We start from the raw sequence: 19,357 nt of genomic DNA on the forward strand, positions 1-19,357 counted from the left end.
AGATTCGTTAATATCAATTATTTTAATCGAATCATAGTCTAATACTCCTTTCTCGTAACCCCAATAGGTGTCCCAATTATTTAATTTAATTTCTATATCAATAATAAACTAGACATTTTTTTAATAATTTGCTATTTTATTTTTAATCCCAACGTAATTTAATTTTTATTTTTTATTTCCATTCCAATTCCCATGGTAATGAACTAATAAATCTTTAGAAAAAGATAAGGACTGAAGTGCAAGATATAGAAGGTCAGGGACTCGATTGAAATTGATACCCTTTTTAATTACCTAAAAATAAAGAGATAAATCACAATTACCGCCTCTTATTATTATATTAATATTAATCGCTCCCCCTCCCATTGCGATCCTTCCCCGTCTCCCCCCACCTCAACCCTAACCCTAACCCTAGAGGAGCCCTCTTCTTCTTCGTCCTCCTCCCCCTCCTCCGCTCAGCCGCCCCAAACCCTAGTCCTCCGCCTCAAGCGGCCGAAGAAGAAGGTCTCGTGGAAGGAGGGCACCGTCGACAACGAGTTCCTCAACCGCAAGAGCTCCAAGAAGTGCTGCATCTTCCACAAGGAGCTCCCCTTCGACGACGACTGCAGCGACGACGCGGTCCGAGCCGGTGTTGCCCCCACGGCGGAGGCCACTGATTCGGACCCTCGTTCTCGCCCTCGCTCTCTCCTCGGATCGTACGTTATTTTCTCTCTCCTTTGATCTATTTCATAGTAGGAACTCTTTGATTTGTTCCGTACAATGTGTGTTTTTGTTACGCAAATAATTGGATTAGGGCTAATAACGCAAATAATTTGTCTGATTGAATCATTTGTTGGAGGACGTTTTTAAAAATTTCAATTCTGAGCTATATTTGTATATGAATTTTAAAGATCGAAATATGAATTCTGCTTATGTTTGTTTTCTGAGAACCTTGTGAAGGAAACAAACAATTGCAGGAGATAAAAAAGGCGGTCTATGCAGGAAAATTTAGCAACTATGATACTGTAAATAAAGTATGAAATCCATGTTAGCTATTCATTACACTCCATAAAATGACGTTTGTGGAGATAAGTAACGTTAAGTGGTCAATTAACATTTTGATATTAGGTTCCTTTTAATGTTGGAGCCACGAGATTGTTTTGTTTGGTAACAGTAACACATCTCAAGAATGACAAAGTATGTGTGGAAGAAAGCTGAGAAATAATTGATGCTTTGTCAATGATTATCACATTTATTTTGATCTTGTTCGAGTATTTTGATCCGAGCTCTAATATTGTTTACTTCAACTAGGAATAGGAAGGACATTTGGGCCCTATTTGGATGTCGGAATTAGATTCCCGATGATTACTTATTAGCTCTGAAGATTTTCTTGTGTGATTAGATTCATTAGAATGAGTTTGATTTTGGTTCTTCAAAAGATCTTGGTATCCATGATTTGGTAGAATAGCATATTTCACCTATGAAATGATTTATTTTATTTTTAAAAAGTGACTTGAAGACCGAATATGATATCCATTCTAGACATTTCATCACACTCCTCATCTACCAAATACTACATTCTTTTTGACTAAATGGAAGGGATATGTTGAATTAGATGTTTCATGCGTCCAAACTGGGACTTGCTGATCACATTGTCTAGAAGAAATTATTTGCTGTATTAGGACATGCAGTTTTGCGTGCAACCAAACAACAGCAGAGGAAATTTTCTTTCATTCTTAGGTTGATGTTAACCTTTCTTCGTGGAACCAAATGCACCTTTTTCAGAAAATTAGAAGATATGAGAGTTATCTTGTCAACACTTTTTTTCTTTCTCATATGGGAAAGCTTCTCTAGAGCTGATTATGTGAATGCAATATTGGAAACACATTTTATGACAATCCTCTTGTTCTTTTTAGAAATTACGTAAAACTAGTGTGAAGATTTGTCATTTTAATAAAAAAGAGAGTGCATTTCACAAGAGGAGAACCCTTTCAATTTGCTTTAATGTTTAGTTGATTTGAAAATTAAAAAAAGATTCATAAGAGGACAGTTATACAGGTCATATTTTGGTCCTATGGAGATTAGGATGGGTTCTGCTAGGCTTAAGCTTAGCTTGGTCAGCGAGAGAAGAGGGAAGGGGAACTCGGAACTCGGGAAGTGAAAGAAAGAGGGAAAGGAGTTGAGGGGGTTTGTGTTGGGGTGCAGTTATTTTTCAACTTGGTGCTTTTATTGATAGAAGGGACCTTGTAAAGGATAGTAATTATAGCACAACTGGCACGGATCATTTACAAAATTCATAGATACAAGTCCAAAATATCAATAGAAGTATACATAAGCTCATGATGGCTCAATACAAATGAATTGCCATTGTAATATATCCAATTGTTATGAAGCAGAAAATTTTTACTCAATGAATTGTTGTTGTAATTTATCCTCATGAAACTACTCATGATTCACTACAAGGAACATACAGATTCAAAGGCTTAATAATGAATCTAATTTCTAGCTTTCACGTGAATCTGGAAAGCAATTATCTGATGCAAACTCTAGCTTTGAACCCCTTTTTTGGCCAAATGCCTCTAAGTCTGATCATGCGTTGTGCTGCAATATAGGTTGTGTTGCACAGCTAGCTTTACAATTATTATATACAGAAATGATGATATCGGTCCATGTTAAGCTTTATCTTTTCATTAGAATTGGATATACCTGATGCAGTTTTCTTGTTTTGGTTAAATCACATGTACCTTGTCAAATGAGTACCGGAGACAATAATTTTATGCAGAAATGTTTGAAATGATTACTTGAGCTGTAAACTGCTTACTCTTGCATTGTAAAATTTATCACTATAATAAAAATTAATGTCAGAACCTTTTTTTTCCTCCCTATATAACATGTTGGATCTAAGAAATTCTCATTTTAGACGTTAGGAGCTTTGGGCTTTGGGTTAGGGTTTGTTCTTATAGAAATGCTTGGCGAAAACCATCAAAATCTAGGTTTTTTTTTTTTTTTTTTTTCCAAATGTATGAAAATTGCATGAATTTCTTTTTAGGTTGTCTTGGTGGATATCTTATTGTTTGTGCTGAGGAGAAAATCGAGGATATGCCATTATTAGGTCAAAACAATAAGTTGTCTTGAAAAATGTCTCCAGCTTTTTGCTTTTGGTCCTAGACCCTGGATAGATCTTTGCATTCATCGAAAAGATGGCTGAGTCTACACGGTGGGTTTGATAGTACAGATCAATCTGTTTGCGTGATTTTATAGGCTGGCCATCACTAACTTTGTAGATCTGCTCTGGATGTCATAGTTGTTGTAAACTCTCATGCATTTTAGTGGCTACTTATTATGTGATTACGTATTTCAGATCAGCTAGCAGAATTTCTTCTGTAGCCAAGCCAAGATTATCATTTAAATAATAATTTTCCTTCTCTTAATTAACTGGAAGAGTATAAGCTTCAATTCGAATGTAAAGGAGAAAGTTAAACCCTCTAGTATTTTCACTCTTTTACGACTGTATTGAAATTTTGAGTTGTATTCGTCTTATGTCTATTTTCCAGCATGGTATTCTTTCATGTTCTGCATTGGAATGATATCGAATTCTCAATCTCTAAAGTACCTACTGATCACACATTTAGGTTTTAGTTCTATTTTTAAACAGGCTGAGGATACATAGTAGATCTCATTAATCGTCAGAATTTTTTGCAGATAAACTTTTGATTTGGGGATTACAACCAAAATTTTCTCTGTACGATCACGTACCATCAGAGTGCAATATCAGCTACAGAATCTGCATTTGTGATTCAAACTTTTGTAAGATGCGAGTTACGAAGAACTTTTTTATATCACGATTTCGGCTTCATGTAGGCTCGAAAAATATATTATGCTTATGGGTTGTCAATGATGGTGATGGATCGGTCCTTTTGAGGCATCACCACTTTGTATCTTAGATTCTGCATGATCCTTTGCATCCAAGAGTAGTGGATGGATCACTATTAACCTTTTTGTTTTTGTTTTTTTTTTTCCTTTTCCCCTAAACTGGGATTTTATGTTCTTTTTCTACATAACATGGCTTTTTTTTTACATTTATGTTCCCATACCCCCTTTTGTTTTGGCCTTCTATAAACCTCAGAGATATGTATGAAAACCGCCTGGCGTTTAGAACTTCTCTAAACAGACCTTTGGAGTTCAACTTTGGCTATTAGACCTCTTAAACTTTATCAAATAATTCCTTTTTCCTCCTCAATCAAAGCGGCTAATCGTACCGTTCTTTTGATTGCGTGTATTGAATACAATTTTGTAAGGTTTTAGAACACGAAGAAACATATAATTTCTCTTTCAGTTTTGATATTTATTTTTAAGCACGAAGAATAGGGTGAGCCTACCTTTGATTTTTTATTTTTTTTTTGGCTTTTCATTTTTGTGTTAGGATAGAAGAAATAAATTTCTTTCTTTAAACACTAAAGCGGCAGGGTAATTAGTAAATTTGATTGAAGGAAAAGTTTCTTGAACTATTTAATGAACTCTAGGAGTTCTAAATTTTAAAAATTTTTGGTGCACTCGTAGCTATTCTGTGATTTTATTCTTGCTTTTTGACTTTCGTACCTTTGTGTTGCCAAATAAATATTTTGGATGGAAAATTTTGAAGGGTTAATTTCATACAGTTGTTGTAAAAATAGTGAATTGTAAATATATTTATACAAAGTTTAACTTTTATATGTTGTTTTTATTTTTTATAAAAGCTCTGATGTTTTTAAATATATCGTTGCCGTTAGGATTCATTAGAAAAATTGGTTAACTATGAATAAAATATTTAATCCTTGTTTGTCAATAAGGTGAATTGATTTTTTTACTCCTCTTTAATTAAAGAGTTTGGATTTTCGGAGGGATATATTTGCGATGGTAAAAAGTTTATTTTACTTATAAAATAAACAATATTTTAACAGTAACAAATCATAGGGATATATTTGAAAATATTAGGATTTTTATAACGATAATATATGTAAAAATTGAATTTTGTAGGAATATATTTATAATTTATTATGTTTGCACATGCACGAAATCAACCCTTACTGTAATATGCTGTCTACTCTTAGGGCGTGTTTGGTTCGAAGTCGGAGTCAGAATTGGAATCGGAATCAAAATAAGCTAGAATCGAAATCAGAATCGGAATAACTCATTACCTAATTCTGTTTGGTTCATCACCTGAATCGGAATCGGAATAAATCATTCTCATTGTCGGTATTTAGTTCAGGTGGATATAAAAAACGTAATCAAATTAATATATTAACATTATCTTTATAATATATTAATTTAAATTCAAATTAAAAATTAAATATTAAAAAATTACATTAAAATTTTGAAATAATGTCAAATTTTTAAATCTATTTTTTCTAAAAAAAATAAACTTTGAAGTTGAGTGGATAATTCAAAATATGAAACTAAGTTTTGATTTATTCAAATTCAAACTTAAAATTACAATTTAAATTTTAATTTGAATCCATAAATTTAATTTAAATTTGAAATAAAATCTGAATAAAGCTTTTTATAAATTAAAATTTAATTTAAATTCAAATTCATAAGTTAGATTCGAAATACTTGATTAAATTTTAATTTTTAATTTAAGTTCAAATTAAAATTTAAAATTATATATTTAATTTTTAAATTGTAACTCATATTTTAATTAAATAAGTTGAAAAAATAAATTTAATTCGAATAAATATCCATTCCGTCCGGATTCAACTTCCAATCCGACCTTCTAGGCCGAATTGAAAAAAGAGGTGATTGGGAGATTCCCATTCCACTCGGAAATCGGAATCAGAATAGGACTCCCGTGTACCAAACATCCACAAATGAATTCATCCATTCCAATTCCGATTCCATGTGAAAAAGAAACGAACCAAACACGTCCTTACACCTTTTTACATACTAGTAGGGGTGTCGGGGCAGCCCGCCCGGCCCGGCACGAGAGTGGGCCGGGCCTTGCATGGCACGAGCACTGTAGCACTCGTGCGGAGCCGGCTCGGACAGTTAAATCGGATTGTGCTGGGCCTTGATCCCGCGGCCCGGTGGCCCGGCACGGCCCGGCACGACACGGGCTTGAGAGGGTGCCCCGGCCCGGCCTAACACGGCACGGCCCGGCCTGTGTGGCCGAGTCGGGCCCAGAGAAGGAGTTGGGTACAACCCAACTCCCAAGGCCCCTGCACCACCACAACTCCCAATTTGGGAGTTGGGCTGTAGCTTTGGGGCTCTCCCAAGGGTCTATTATGACAGACCCTTGGGAGATGGGCTTGGGCTAAAATACCCTTCCCAACTAGAGATGTCAACGGGTCAAATTCGGGGTGGATTTTTAAAAATCCGAACTCGAACCCGACTCCAAACCCGAGACCCGAACCCAAACCGGACGGATTTTAAAAATCCATATCCAAATCCGAACCTGACCAAAAATTCGAAGCCCGAACCCGAATCCGAACCCAAAAATTTGAACCCGAAACAATTATTTTTTTTTAAATATTTCAAAATATATTTTATTAAATCTAAATTTTTAAAATACAAATTCAAATATAACATCTAATATATATTATATGATAATACAAAATAAATTCGGGTTCGGGTTGTGTTCGGGTTCGGGTCGGGTACAATCAAAATCCATATTCCGAATCCTTATCCGTCGGGTTCTATTTTTTATATCTATATCCGAATCCATGTCCATATCCATCGGATATATCCGTTCATTCGGGTCGGGTTCAGATAAAATTTCGGGTATCCATACCCATTGACATCCCTATTCCCAACTAGGGGTGGCAATCCAGCTCGCTGTTCGCGAGCGCAAGCTCGTGTTCGGCTCGAAATGAGCTCGAGATCGCTCGCTCGTTTAGTAAACGACCGAACACGAGCTAGATTTTTCAGCTCGTTTAATAACGAGCCGAACACGAGCTGGGTTAGCTCGCTTGTATTCGGCTCGATAACAGCTCGAAATACATATATTTTATATTTATATAATTTATTTAATTATAATTTTATATATAAATAAATAATTATATATAATATATATTTTATTTATTAAATTTTAAGCAAATAAAATATAAAAGCGAGTTTAATTATAAAAAGACTCATTTATATGTAAAGTTTCAACTATTAGATCAAAATCTAATGGATAAGATTTTATAAATTTATTTTTTATATATATTTAATCTAATCTTTTTTAATTATTATTCGTTGGCCAGCTCGGGACCAGCTCGTGTTCGGCTCGTTAATAAACGAGCCGAACACGAGCTGAATTTTCGGCTCGATACTTTAACGAGTCAGCTCGTGTTTGGCTCGTTTAATAAACGAGCCGAACACGAGCCGACCCCAGCTCGATCCGTGTTCGCTCGTTTACACCCTTATTCCCAACAGTCAAAATTTGACTGTTGGGAGGATATTTTGGTCCAAAAAAATTTAAAATTTTACCCAATAATTGAAAATTTTAATATTTTTTATAAATATATTTTAAAATTTTACATTTTTTTACTTATATATTATTTTTTTAAAAAAAAATATTTTTATTTTTATTTTTAAAAAATTGAAATTAAATATTTTTAAATAAAATTAATAAAGCGAAAAAGGGCTGGCCTGAGCCTGGCCCGGCCCGGCACGGCCCGTGCAGTCCAGGCCGGGGTCCAAGAATTTTGGCCCGGCACGGCGGCCCGACCTTGGAGCCGGGCCGTGTCGGGCTGGACTCCGGACCGTTTCGGGCCGGATAAATGTGGGCCGGCCCGGGTAAAAGTGCTCAGGCAGTGCACGTGTGGACAAGGCAAGTAAAAATGTTAAAAAATAATTTTATACTAGTATAGTAATCCGTACGATACGGTGGATAGATAATTTTTAAAAAAAATCATTGACAAAAAAAAAAAAACGATAATAAGGAATGGAATTCATCTCGCTGATAAATGAAGATAACAATCGAAGAGGAAGATGAAGGACTTGAGTTGGTTCGGGTTAGAGTCCACATTCAACATGAAGAAATAATTACAATGTAGCAACTTTAGGAGAAATAATGTATAGGTATAGAGATATGGGGCTGTTTGGCCTATCTTTTGAAAAAGTGATTTCTGTATAAGTGATTTTGGTTTGGAGAATCGATTTTGGTAAAAAGCTGTAGAGCTTTTGGCTGAATTTAGATAAAAGTGATTTTTCTAAAATGATTTTCTAAAGTTGTTTGGCAAAAAAATTTTGATGCTTACATATATTAATATTTTTACTAAATTTTATTTTAAAATAATTTAAAATTTAACATGCTTCCGCATTTTCGGTAGGGCCGCAGAAAGTATATCATAACCGACTTATCGCGATATCGAAACGTAATATTACATACGAAAAAAATATAGTACTTTTTTACCGCACGTAACATAATCTTTCCGCCATTCCAAATGAAACTTTAATACTATTAGATAAAATGGAGTGGGGGTTTAAAGTATATAGGAATATGTTTCTGAGTACTCTTATCGCGACATGCAAAACGTGATATTACATACGAAAATAAATAGAGTATTTTTTTACCGCACGTAACATAATCTTTCTGCCATCCCAAATGAAACCTTAATACTATTAGATAAAATGGAGTGGGGGTTTAAAGTATATAGGAATATGTTTCTGAGTACTCTTATCGCGACATGCAAAACGTGATATTACATACGAAAATAAATAGAGTATTTTTTTACCGCACGTAACATAATCTTTCTGCCATCTCAAATGAAACCTTAATACTATTAGATAAAATGGAGTGGGGGTTTAAACTATATAGGAATATATTTCTGAGTACTCTGATGGGATCATAAAAAATATATCGTAATCGATTTATCGCGATACGCGAAATATAATATTACATACAAAAATAAATAAAGTATTTTCTTACCGTACTTTCTTAATGTACGTAACATAAATTTTCTGTAATTTTAAAAATAAATAAAATATTTTTTTTATCGTACTTACTAACGCAATTTTTTCACAATGACAAAGAAGCCGCGGATTTCTCTGGGCCCCACACGTTCTCCTCTCCTGTGGGAGGAATTTTACACTGTCACATTTGCACCACGTTATCAATAACAAGCCAATCACATTCCTTCTTTTCAAACAAAAGTAGAATAAAAATATTTTTTTACAATCATGATGGAACATATATTCTTAAAAGGATTAATTTGATTGATTTGTTACGCCACGTCACTAATATAACCGTTGCCTTCTAAAATATTTCCTCGTGTGGGGGGTTTAGTGCGCCAACTCTCGTACTAAAATAAAATAAAACAACAAACGATACAGTCACAATAATATTAAATAAATAATACGATGAAAATGGCCGCGGCCTCGCTCTTGAGCCTCGCTCTTCGCCGCTGCTCCCTTCGCCCTCGCCCCCTCCCACACCCTCTCCTCCTCTCTTTTCAAAGGTAACAAATTCCCACGTCGCATTCCTCTTCTCCTCTTCCTATTCTACGTTTTGATCGATTATGATGACTTTTTTTTCTTTTTGAATTCCTTTTTAGCTCGAATTTTAGGTTTGATTTACTTGTAGAAGGGGGTTGAGCAGGTTAATTGCTCTGATTCGAGCTCAAAATTGGTAAGTTATTGGTAATTTATGTTAGGTTTGAGATTGAATCGATTACGATGAGTTCTCTTTCTTTTTCTAGGTCGGATTTTAGGTTGGATTTACTTGTACTTGCCAATTTTGTGCTCAAAATTGCTCCTTTATTCGGTAGATTATGTTAGATTTGAATTATGATGAGCTTTCTTTTCTTTTTAGCTGGGATTTGGGTTAGGTTTACTTGTACGACGGGCTTAAGCAGGTCAACTACTCCAATTCGAGCTCAAAATTGCTCCTTTATTGGTAATTTATGTTAGGTTTTCTTGATTGATTACAATGAGGTTTCTTTCTTTTTCTAGCTTGGATTTTAGGTTACATTTACTTGTACGGGCCAATTTGTGCTCAAATTGTGCTCAAATTTGCACTCTATTTGGTACTCTATGCTATGGATTATGATGAGTTTTCTTTCTTTTTTAGCTCGGATTTTAGGTTAGATTTTCTTGTACGAAGCCTAGTTAGTAAATTCGTGAATTATTCGCGAATTATTGAAAATCCGAATTAAACGGTCCGTTTACGAATTTTTCCGAAAGAAAGAGAATTATTCGCGATTTTTTGGGCCAACCGAATTATTCGCGAATAATTCGCGAATTATTCGCGAATTATTGCCGAATTATTGAAAATATGAATAAAAAACTTATAATTTTATTTTTAAATATAAATTATTTTATATTTTATATCTTATATTTTATATTTTATACCGAATCCGTTTTTTAAGCCGAATTTTTCAACGATTTTAAAAATTAGAAAACGAATTTTATACGTATTATATCCGTACCGAATTTTTGCCGAATCCAAATTAACTAACTATGGTACGAAGGGGTTTAAGCAGGTTAGTCGCTCCACTTCGAACGAAAATTTGCTCCATGTTTTTTTGGTAATTGCATGTTAGATTTTCTAGATCGATTATGATGGGTTTTCATTCTTTTCTAGCTTGGATTTTAGGTTAGAGTCACTCGTATGAAGGGGTTTAAGCAGGTTAATTTCTCTAATTCGAGCTCAAAATAGATCCTTTATTGGTACTCTATGTTCAGTTGTGTGGAAATTTGCTGTGCGGTGTGGTTAAGGAAAACGAAATCGGTATTGGGTATTATGATTGTTTCAAATCAAAATTTTATTTTATTTTATTTGCTTTTTTGAATGAAGTTTCAGAGGCTAGACCCTAGAAGTTTCAGATCAAAATTTTAAATGATGTTGTAAGTTTTGTTTCTCTTTTAGCTCGGATTTTGGGTTAGATACATTTATATGAAGGGTTTAAGCAGATTACTTGTTCCAATTCGTGCTCAAAATTGCTCCGTTGCTGGTAATTCAACTCTAGTCCTGTGGAAATTTGTTGTGCAGTGTGATTAAGTGAGAATGTGAAATAGGTATTGGGTATTATAATGTGTCTTGTTTATGGTTTGAATCCTTTTGAAGTTTCACATAAAATTTTTAAATGATGCTACCTAAATTTGAGGCCTTTCAGCATGGGCTACTCAAAAAAATTCTGAGATAGTACAATATGGCAGTTAGATCAAAATCAGTGTTTTTAAATGATACTACCTAAATTACACGCTTTCAGTGCAGGCTACTCAAAGATGGCTGAGGTAGCGGTAGAGAATGGCAATGATTCCATCACCCGAGTGCTATTCTGTGGCTACTATTTTCCTGCTTCTCATAATTACACGCGGGAATATTTGCAGAGTTATCCGTTTATTCAGGTTATTTGCATTTTTTTTAGCTTTAAATCTTTCATCTAATTTAATTATGTATTGTTTTATTGAATTAATATATAAACTTAGCAAGAATGTTTGCTTTCTTTTCCTATCACGTAAGTGTAAATCATACCCATTTTAAGATTCTAACTTATAAGAGAGCTTAACATCTGTCACATGTAGGTGTTCAGATAGATTTATTGCAGGCTTGTACCCCTTATCTCTTTGTATTGTATTATCCGTAATGTCCAGAGAATGCAATTTTATGTTATGACTGATAACATTTGAAGTCATGTTTTATCTGCTTTGTATATCTATTTTGTATTTCAATCAATTTCGGAACTCGCTATATTTGTTATGAGAATGCCTTCACTGTACTTCTTTTCTTCTATTAATGTTTTACAAACTTCTGATCCTGTAGTACTTTGAGAGTGTGCTTAGGTTTTGATTTGTTTTCTGAGTAATAGCTTAAATAATATTTCTTCGCATTTATTCTTTTATGCACTTTCATGCAGGTTGACACAGTAGCTCTTGATGAGGTTCCAGACGTTATTCACAAGTACCAAATTTGTGTGGTTAAAAGTCGGCGTCTAGATTCTGAACTTATCGCAAAAGCAGCACAGATGAAGCTTATCATGCAGTTTGGTGTTGGGCTAGAAGGTGCCTGTAGTACATCCATTGCTTTTGCCCTTTGAGTTACATCTTATCTGTAAAGTGATTGATTGTAGTTGCACTTTTCAATACTATTCAGCTCAACTAGACTTTATGAATGATTTTGTAGGTGTTGATGTAGATGCTGCTACAAAGCACAAAATCAAAGTCGCAAGGATCCCTGGAAGTGCAACAGGAAATTCCACTTCATGTGCAGAAATGGCAATATATCTGATGTTGGGTCTTCTGCGGAAGCAAGTAGGTTTCAATTTATTGTGCTATAACAGTAAACGCGCTTCTTTTTCTCTCAAATTTGCTCTGGGTTTTAATTTACTGGATGCCATTGCATAGAAGTTGTCTATACCATTTGTCATACATTTGTTCTAGGTTAAAAAAGTATGGATAATTCCTGTACTAATACGGACTTTGTGACATAATCCCTTATCTCCTAACTTAAACTCTCAACCTTAATCCCTGATCTTCTAACTTAAACACTCAGCCTCTGAACTTTCTCGTATGTTGCAAGTTCATTTCGAGCCACAGAGAAAAATCTGGCAACAAATAACTTTTTCTATAACCATATATAATAATGAGTTATATAAATTGACTCGCTCATCTTGTGAGTGGAACTTTGGCAAACACTTTAACCAATCGACCTTGATGGTTCCACCTGGTCCACTGTCATTCATGACCTCATCTGTAGCTTTTAGAACTCAACCAGTTAGGGGTTTATTCAATTGAATGGTATCTGATGAACATAAAATTATTCTACATGCTATTTCAGCTATATTTTGAAACCGAATCATTTCTGTCCTCCTAGTTGAAACTTGTTTGTTTACAGAATGGAGCAGTTTTTTCATTTCAAACTTTCTAGTTGGATGCTGGGAAGAGTGTACAAAAGTCTTAGCGCACACATTAGGGTCTAACCTGGTTAAAAAAAAAAATTGTCAGTTTATATTGGGTCTTGGATAAATTTCTAATGGAAACGATATTTCTACCCCGTTACCATTTCTACTTTTTTTTTTTTTCCTTTTTTCCAATTCTTCTATTTCTTTTCTTCACTTTTCCTTTTACTTTTGTCCTTGTTATCATATGGCTATTAGTTGTTGCATAAAGCTGAGTTCAAAAATGTCTTCTCAGCATTATTTGAGCCTTCTATTAATCTCAATAACTATTGTCTCGACTTGAAATCATATATGCGGATGTGTTTGGCTTGGGTGAGTTTAATGTAAAATTTATAATACAATTGTTGGTCAAGAAAAAGGATTAAAGAAAAGAAATTAGCATTATAGAAGTTAGAAGTATAATCTTTGCTGTAGCCCTTTATAATTGTTTGAATCTTATAGATACGTATAATTGTCCCTGTTTGGAGTTTAGAAGCTTTCTCCAGGCCCCTAATGTCTATATATAGAAGTCTTATGGAAGATAATCTGTTGTGTAAACCAGTGATTTCATACCTTAAATTTCCAGATTGTTTCTTTGTTCTTTACCATCACTGTTAAGATTAAGTTGCTTATGCTTCAAGTTGTAAAATTGCTCCATCTAGCTCTTTAACTATCTTCTTCTTCTCTTTTTTTTTTTTTTTTTTTTTTCTTAACTTCCTTCTTTAGAAGTTAGAACTGAAATATGAGTGTATTTTATTGCAGAAGGAGTTGGAGATCTCTGTGAAGCAGAGGAAATTAGGGGAACCAACTGGAGATACACTACTTGGGAAAACAGTAGGTTTACCATATCTTTTTCATCTTGATTACTGCTCATATATATATTGGCTTATTATTTCGATGGAAATATGGTGTTTCTTATTGAAAATTTCAAGATAGGAGATGAAGCACCAGAAAATAATTAATGGACTTCTATCATCTCTTAAGCAGTTGTCTTTTCTATCTTCCTTTGATGACATTCGAGTAGTCAAAAACTGTAGAATTATTTATTTTGGCTCTGCATCTCAAATGTAGTCTTTATTTTTCTAGCATGCTGTTAAATTTCCTTTCTTCGAACTCTACATATCAAATTTCTATGTGGATAAATATCTCCCAAAACTTTAACGCTAAGTACTTCCCCCAACTATGTTCGCCCATATGTAGGTATTCATTCTTGGATTTGGAGCTATTGGATTTGACCTTGCCAAGAGATTGAGACCGTTCGGAGTAAAGATTCTTGCAACAAAAAGAAGATGGTCCTCGGATTCATTACCGTCAAGTGGTACAAATTAAGTTTCAATTTATTTATTCTCTTACAGTTGTCAATGTGATTAGTAAACACCCTTCTACGTCCAGATTCAAGCTTCCCTAATGATGATATCGATGGCCTTATTGACAAGAAAGGTGGCCCGGGAAATATGTATGAGTTTGCTGCGGAGGCTGATATAGTAGTTACCTGCTTGACCTTATATAAAGAGACAGTTAAGTTCTCTCTATTTTATATTATTTGGTGTTTTTACCTGAATCGTTTCTCTATAACATTCTTTGGCAAATGGTTGAAATCTTGAAATCTTTAGGCCGGAATCGTGGATGCGAAGTTTCTCTCTTCCATGAAGAAGGTTCGTAAATATAACTCAGGATATACATTTCTGATATAGTATTGTAGTACAGTTAACCACCTTTTGCCTCCCTTTCTTCAATGTATGAGAGCACAATCTTCCCATGTTTATATACCTTTAGTTTGATAATTTCAGCTCCGAGATATTTACATAGATGCCCCTGCAACATCTGAATTCTCTGATATGCCGTGAAAAACTTTCTTTCAGATACACACTGGTGCTTACAAAATTGTCCCGCTTTTAAAATTTTTTCTGATACAAAATCAGTTCCTCTGTGGCTTTTGTGACTCACTGAACGAGTTTTTTTGTAAGAAATTGTATTTTCGAGGGCGAACACATAAAAACTCAAAATTTTGCTGGACATATATGTAAATAAATGATCTTGCAGGAAAACGTACTTGTAAACACCCCGTTAGCTTTTGAACAATGCCATGGGGAGCTTTGAGTTGATCTTTAGTCTAAATTTCAATGAACAAAACAATGCTAATTTATTTATACATTATAATTAGGACGCAGAAAACAAGCAATGGTGCCAAACAAATTATTGATGTCTCCCTTTTTAATATTTCTTTCAAGGGATCACTTTTGGTAAATATTGCTCGAGGAGGGTTACTCGACTACGAATCTGTCCTTCATCACCTCGAATCAGGTCACTTAGGTGGGTTGGGCATTGACGTGGCTTGGACTGAGCCATTCGATCCCGAAGATCCAATTTTGAAGCTTCCAAATGTTCTCATCACCCCACATGTCGCAGGGGTCACCGAGTATTCCTACAGGACGATGGCTAAGGTACTCACACTTGCTCTTCCGTTCAAATTGCTTACTTTTCCTGCATTTTGTTCGTTGGATTAAATGCACCTGCACCACTCGAACTTTCATGCTTTTGCAAACATGCTCCTCAACTCCTACTTTTTGAAATTCACCTCTTCATGTAATAATAATGCAACTGACCTGTTATCCCGTACGACGTTAGCTTGTTAAAGGTTTCTCATCACACGTCCATCGCATATCTAATAGAGAACAGAAACAAGTAGGGTTTTATAGGGGCTTGATAAAATGCTGATCTCTAAATTTGAGGGTTTTTCAAAGTAAATGATGACCTACAAATATAAAATGCATATAGTTATGACTGTTTAAAAGAGATTTACATTTATAGGGCTGGCTATAGACTTTTCGTTTTCGCGAAGCTTCCTTATTTTCTAAATTCGTACCTTTCTCTTTCTAAAATTATCTTGAAATGAAATCCTCGCTCTTTGATAACGTTGTCGGGTACCGGTAGCTGCTTTTTTACTAATAGAAATAGATTAAAACCCCTTTATTTTATCATACTAAGTTAAGTCTCTGATAAATAACTTATTGCTAAAGTATTTACTATAGCATCATTATGTATAGTCAGAGGACAGTAACTTTTCATGTATCACCAAAAATGGCTTTTGATGTCTAACGACAATGTGCAGACGCAATTTAATTAGTTGGGTTAATTTCATACAGGTCTCTGTAAATATAGTGAATTGCAAATATATCCCTACCAAGTTCTGCTTTCATGTGTTGTTCTTGCAAAAGTTCTGATATTTTCAAATATGTCCCTGCCGTTAAGATCCATTAGAAAAAATTAGTTAACCATAGGTAAAATAATTAATTCTAGTTAGTTAATGAGGTGAATTGACTTTTTTACCCCCCTTCAATTAACAGTTGGGACTTTTGGAAGAACATATTTGTGATGACAAAAAAGTCATTTTATTTATAAAATAAACAGTGCTTTAATGGTAACTAACTTGAGGGCCATATTTGAAAATACTAGGTTTTTTGTAGGGATAATATATGAAAATTGAACTTTGTAGGGATAAATTTGTAATTCATTATGTTTGCAGGGATCTGTATGAAATTAACCCTAATTAGTTGGTTTATTTGCATGTTATTGGAATTATATTTTTCACTCGCCAAAACATCAGAGGTAAAACTTCAATTTACCCCACTGTGGTTTAGTGCATCTTCGCTTTGTCGCAATGTAGTTCAAAAAGTTATACTTAATTATCCTGTGGTTTTGTGCGTTTTCACTTTACTATTTTGTGGTTCGAAAAGTTGCAATCAACAAGCCCGTGATTTTTTATTATTATTACTTTTTCCGTAAGGACCTACAGTTAAATAAGGTACTGTCGCGTGGTTTTCAAAAAAAAAAAGATTATTTTGCTATTTTATTTGAAGGCAGATTTTTTTGATAAAACGAAAGTAAAATCATATATTAGTTAAAAAGTGTAACTTTTTGAACCGCAACAATGCACTAAGCCTTAATACACACATTAATTTCTCGGTGTTTATTATTATTATTATTTTTCCTACTGTGGCTTTTATGTTCAGGTTGTAGGTGATTGTGCTCTCCAACTTCACTCGGGGAAGCCGTTTACAGGAATAGAAATTGTGAACTAGCTCGTGGGAAGCTACGGAAATTGATCTTTGTTTGATTTAATTTGGTTAGTGCTAATCAATAATTTCAAAAACTCAAGGTGTGTGTTAATTGCACTTAAAATGTATCTCGCGGACGGCGGCTGCGATTTTGACTCTGCCCAACTCGGCCTTTGCCAAGGTGGCCTAGTCAATTCAACAATCTCCTCTCCAGCACCTCCTGTGTGGAAATCGAAATCACTTTACTGTACTGGCTCTGATACTACCTGTAGACTGAAAGTAGTACTAACTAATAATTTTAAAAGCTCGAACTGAGTGTAAGGATGCATCAACCCCCACTAAATCATAGGCATTCAATAGTTAAAAAGTTAGTAGTAGACAACGGCAGATTTTTAAAATTTTTTTCATAGAGTCAATTTATAATAGAAAGAAAAATATACAAAAAAAAAGTAAACTAGTTATTAGTATTGTATAAAAGAAGTAAATTAGTCATTAATTTTCTTTCTGTCTAGAATTTTTTTTTATTAGAATTTGTTTTAACTTTTTAGCTACTGCTAAAAAAAAAAAGAAAAATAGTTAGCAGGTCATCGGACCCGCTATAGCATTCTTGTCTAATACGAAAATTGTGTTGGACTTAATCTGGGGTCAACTTGGATTTCAAAGTGGGGTCGATTTATACGAAAAAAAAAGAAAAAAAAGAAAAAAAAAAGGCCCAACTAAAAAGTTTTTCTCAAGTGGCCCTACAAAATATGATATTTTGCATCATCCTTAGCAGGGTCAAGGGACCCCACCGAAATAGACCCCATCAAGCATATATTGTGCGCGCGCACGCGCGCGCATGTGTATGTGTGTAGAGCTAGAATATTATTGATAGTATAAGAATCGTATTTACTATTAATTTTTTTGGTCATTGGATGTCTAGGATTTAGTAGGGATGGGAGGAATAGTAATAATCCTAGGGTGAAAAAGTTGATGTAGATACTATTTGTATACTATCAATAATATACCCAAGTGAACAATAAAAGCTAGAATACTATTAATAATATTTGACATTTTTTGCTATCAAGTTTTTAACCCTTAAATGAAAAATTGTGGGGTTAGGATGATAGTGATCCCCTAAAAATTTAAGTGGTATAAATTATATTCAACGGTACCGATCGTCAATTTGGAGGCTCTATTATAAAAAATAAATAGATGGCAACGGAGCCCATTTGCTACCATAGTATTCCAGCTTAATTTTATATATATATATATATACTCCTAAGTCGTTTTAAATGATAGGGATCTCGAATCGATGATTGGAATTGTTAAAATTGATTTAGAGTATTTGTAACGTTTAGAAACTAAATTTCATAAATTTAAAAATTTGTTATCAAGTTGATTGAAGAGTCAAAAGATAAACGGTGAAGAATGAATAATCCTGTGAAAATAAATGTTAGATTTTTTTTCAATTCATGATTGGAGTTATCAAATGTTATCTAGTATAAAAAATTTTCTATTAAAAATTCAAGCTGTTTGGATTGTTCTATACTGTTAAACAACTAAACAACTTATATAGGCCGTAAAAAACCATTGATTTTGTGATCCTTCGATTACTACGTAAATAATTTTTAAAATTCACGAAATTTAGTTTTTAGACACTTTAAATATTCTAGATCCATTTGAAATTCCTATCATCTAAAACGACTTAGGAGGACGATGGCCTCCGTCCTCCTAAAAGGATAGTAACTAGATTCTCTCTCTCTCTATATATAGTGAGAGAGAGTCCGGCTGCTATACTATCAGTAGCAAGGAGGTCTCCGTGCTATCAAATTATTTTTGATGATACAGCTTCCAAATCGAGAATCAGTTTCGTTAGACGTGATCTACATTATTGAAATATTTAGAAATCAAATTTCATATTTTTTTTCACCATTATTTGACTAGTGATCAAAAGGTCTCAAAATTAACAATTTTAATGACCGATGTGGTGCTTTTGTGAATTTAATAATGTAAAATAATTCAAATCTAATGAAATTTTTATAGAAATTTTTTTTCACTATTTAGAGTAAGGTCAGTATATCTGATCTTAAATTCAAGTCTTTTATCATCTTTTTTATGAGACTGTTATTTTTAGCTGTTCATTTTTATACTATTCGTTTGATAAGTAAATGATGTCGAAAAATTATGAAATTTATTTTTCTAATACTTTCAATAGTGTAGATCAAGTATAACGGTGCCAATCGTCAATTTGGAAGTTATATCATCAAAAATAACTTAGTAGCATGGAGGCCTCCGTGCTAACGATAATATACTAATCGAACTCTATATATATGTGTGCGTGTGTGTGTAGTTATTTAGAGGAATAAAAAAAGATGTTTGAACATTGCTTTTCCACTGTATATCATATGTATTAATTTAGCATTTGAAATGATATTTTAGAGTCTAACATTTTTATGGATGATAAAATTGAAGAAGTGGATTAAGTAATAACAACATAAAGAG

At 33.8% G+C, this 19,357-nt stretch overlaps 2 protein-coding genes across 8 annotated transcripts; both read left to right on the forward strand.

Moving 5' to 3' along the window:
* LOC109723025 (type 1 phosphatases regulator ypi1) lies at positions 340-4,162 on the forward strand (the record flags this gene model as incomplete). The annotated part of the gene is made up of 2 exons (XM_020251265.1): positions 340-692; positions 3,667-4,162. Coding segments are annotated over 2 exons (369 nt in total), but the record flags the coding sequence as incomplete, so codon positions are not given.
* LOC109719719 (hydroxypyruvate reductase) lies at positions 9,269-17,184 on the forward strand. Of its 7 annotated transcripts, none has more exons than XM_020246556.1 (11): positions 9,281-9,395; positions 9,492-9,565; positions 11,148-11,286; positions 11,796-11,940; positions 12,062-12,189; positions 13,578-13,649; positions 14,016-14,133; positions 14,208-14,332; positions 14,429-14,470; positions 15,047-15,259; positions 16,829-17,184. In XM_020246556.1, exons 3-11 carry the CDS (start codon positions 11,164-11,166, stop codon positions 16,895-16,897), a joined length of 1,035 nt encoding a protein of 344 aa, XP_020102145.1. In that variant the 5' UTR covers positions 9,281-9,395; positions 9,492-9,565; positions 11,148-11,163; the 3' UTR covers positions 16,898-17,184. The 7 variants fall into 7 exon arrangements, with proteins under 7 accessions (XP_020102099.1, XP_020102128.1, XP_020102145.1 ...); XM_020246548.1 differs by having other exon boundaries at positions 11,153-11,286; XM_020246510.1 differs by lacking the exon at positions 9,492-9,565 and having other exon boundaries at positions 9,269-9,395.

Source organism: Ananas comosus, linkage group 1 (genome assembly GCF_001540865.1).
Source record: "Ananas comosus cultivar F153 linkage group 1, ASM154086v1, whole genome shotgun sequence".
NCBI classification, from domain to species: Eukaryota; Viridiplantae; Streptophyta; class Magnoliopsida; order Poales; family Bromeliaceae; genus Ananas; species Ananas comosus.

Bases quoted from the DNA above. Each gene is read 5' to 3' on its own strand.
- LOC109719719 (XM_020246510.1), top strand. From the start codon at position 9,298: ATGAAAATGGCCGCGGCCTCGCTCTTGAGCCTCGCTCTTCGCCGCTGC. The intron at 14,333-14,428 runs GTTAAGTTCTCT...TGAAATCTTTAG, and splicing joins TGACCTTATATAAAGAGACA to GCCGGAATCGTGGATGCGAA. The intron at 15,260-16,828 runs GTACTCACACTT...TTTTATGTTCAG, and splicing joins CCTACAGGACGATGGCTAAG to GTTGTAGGTGATTGTGCTCT.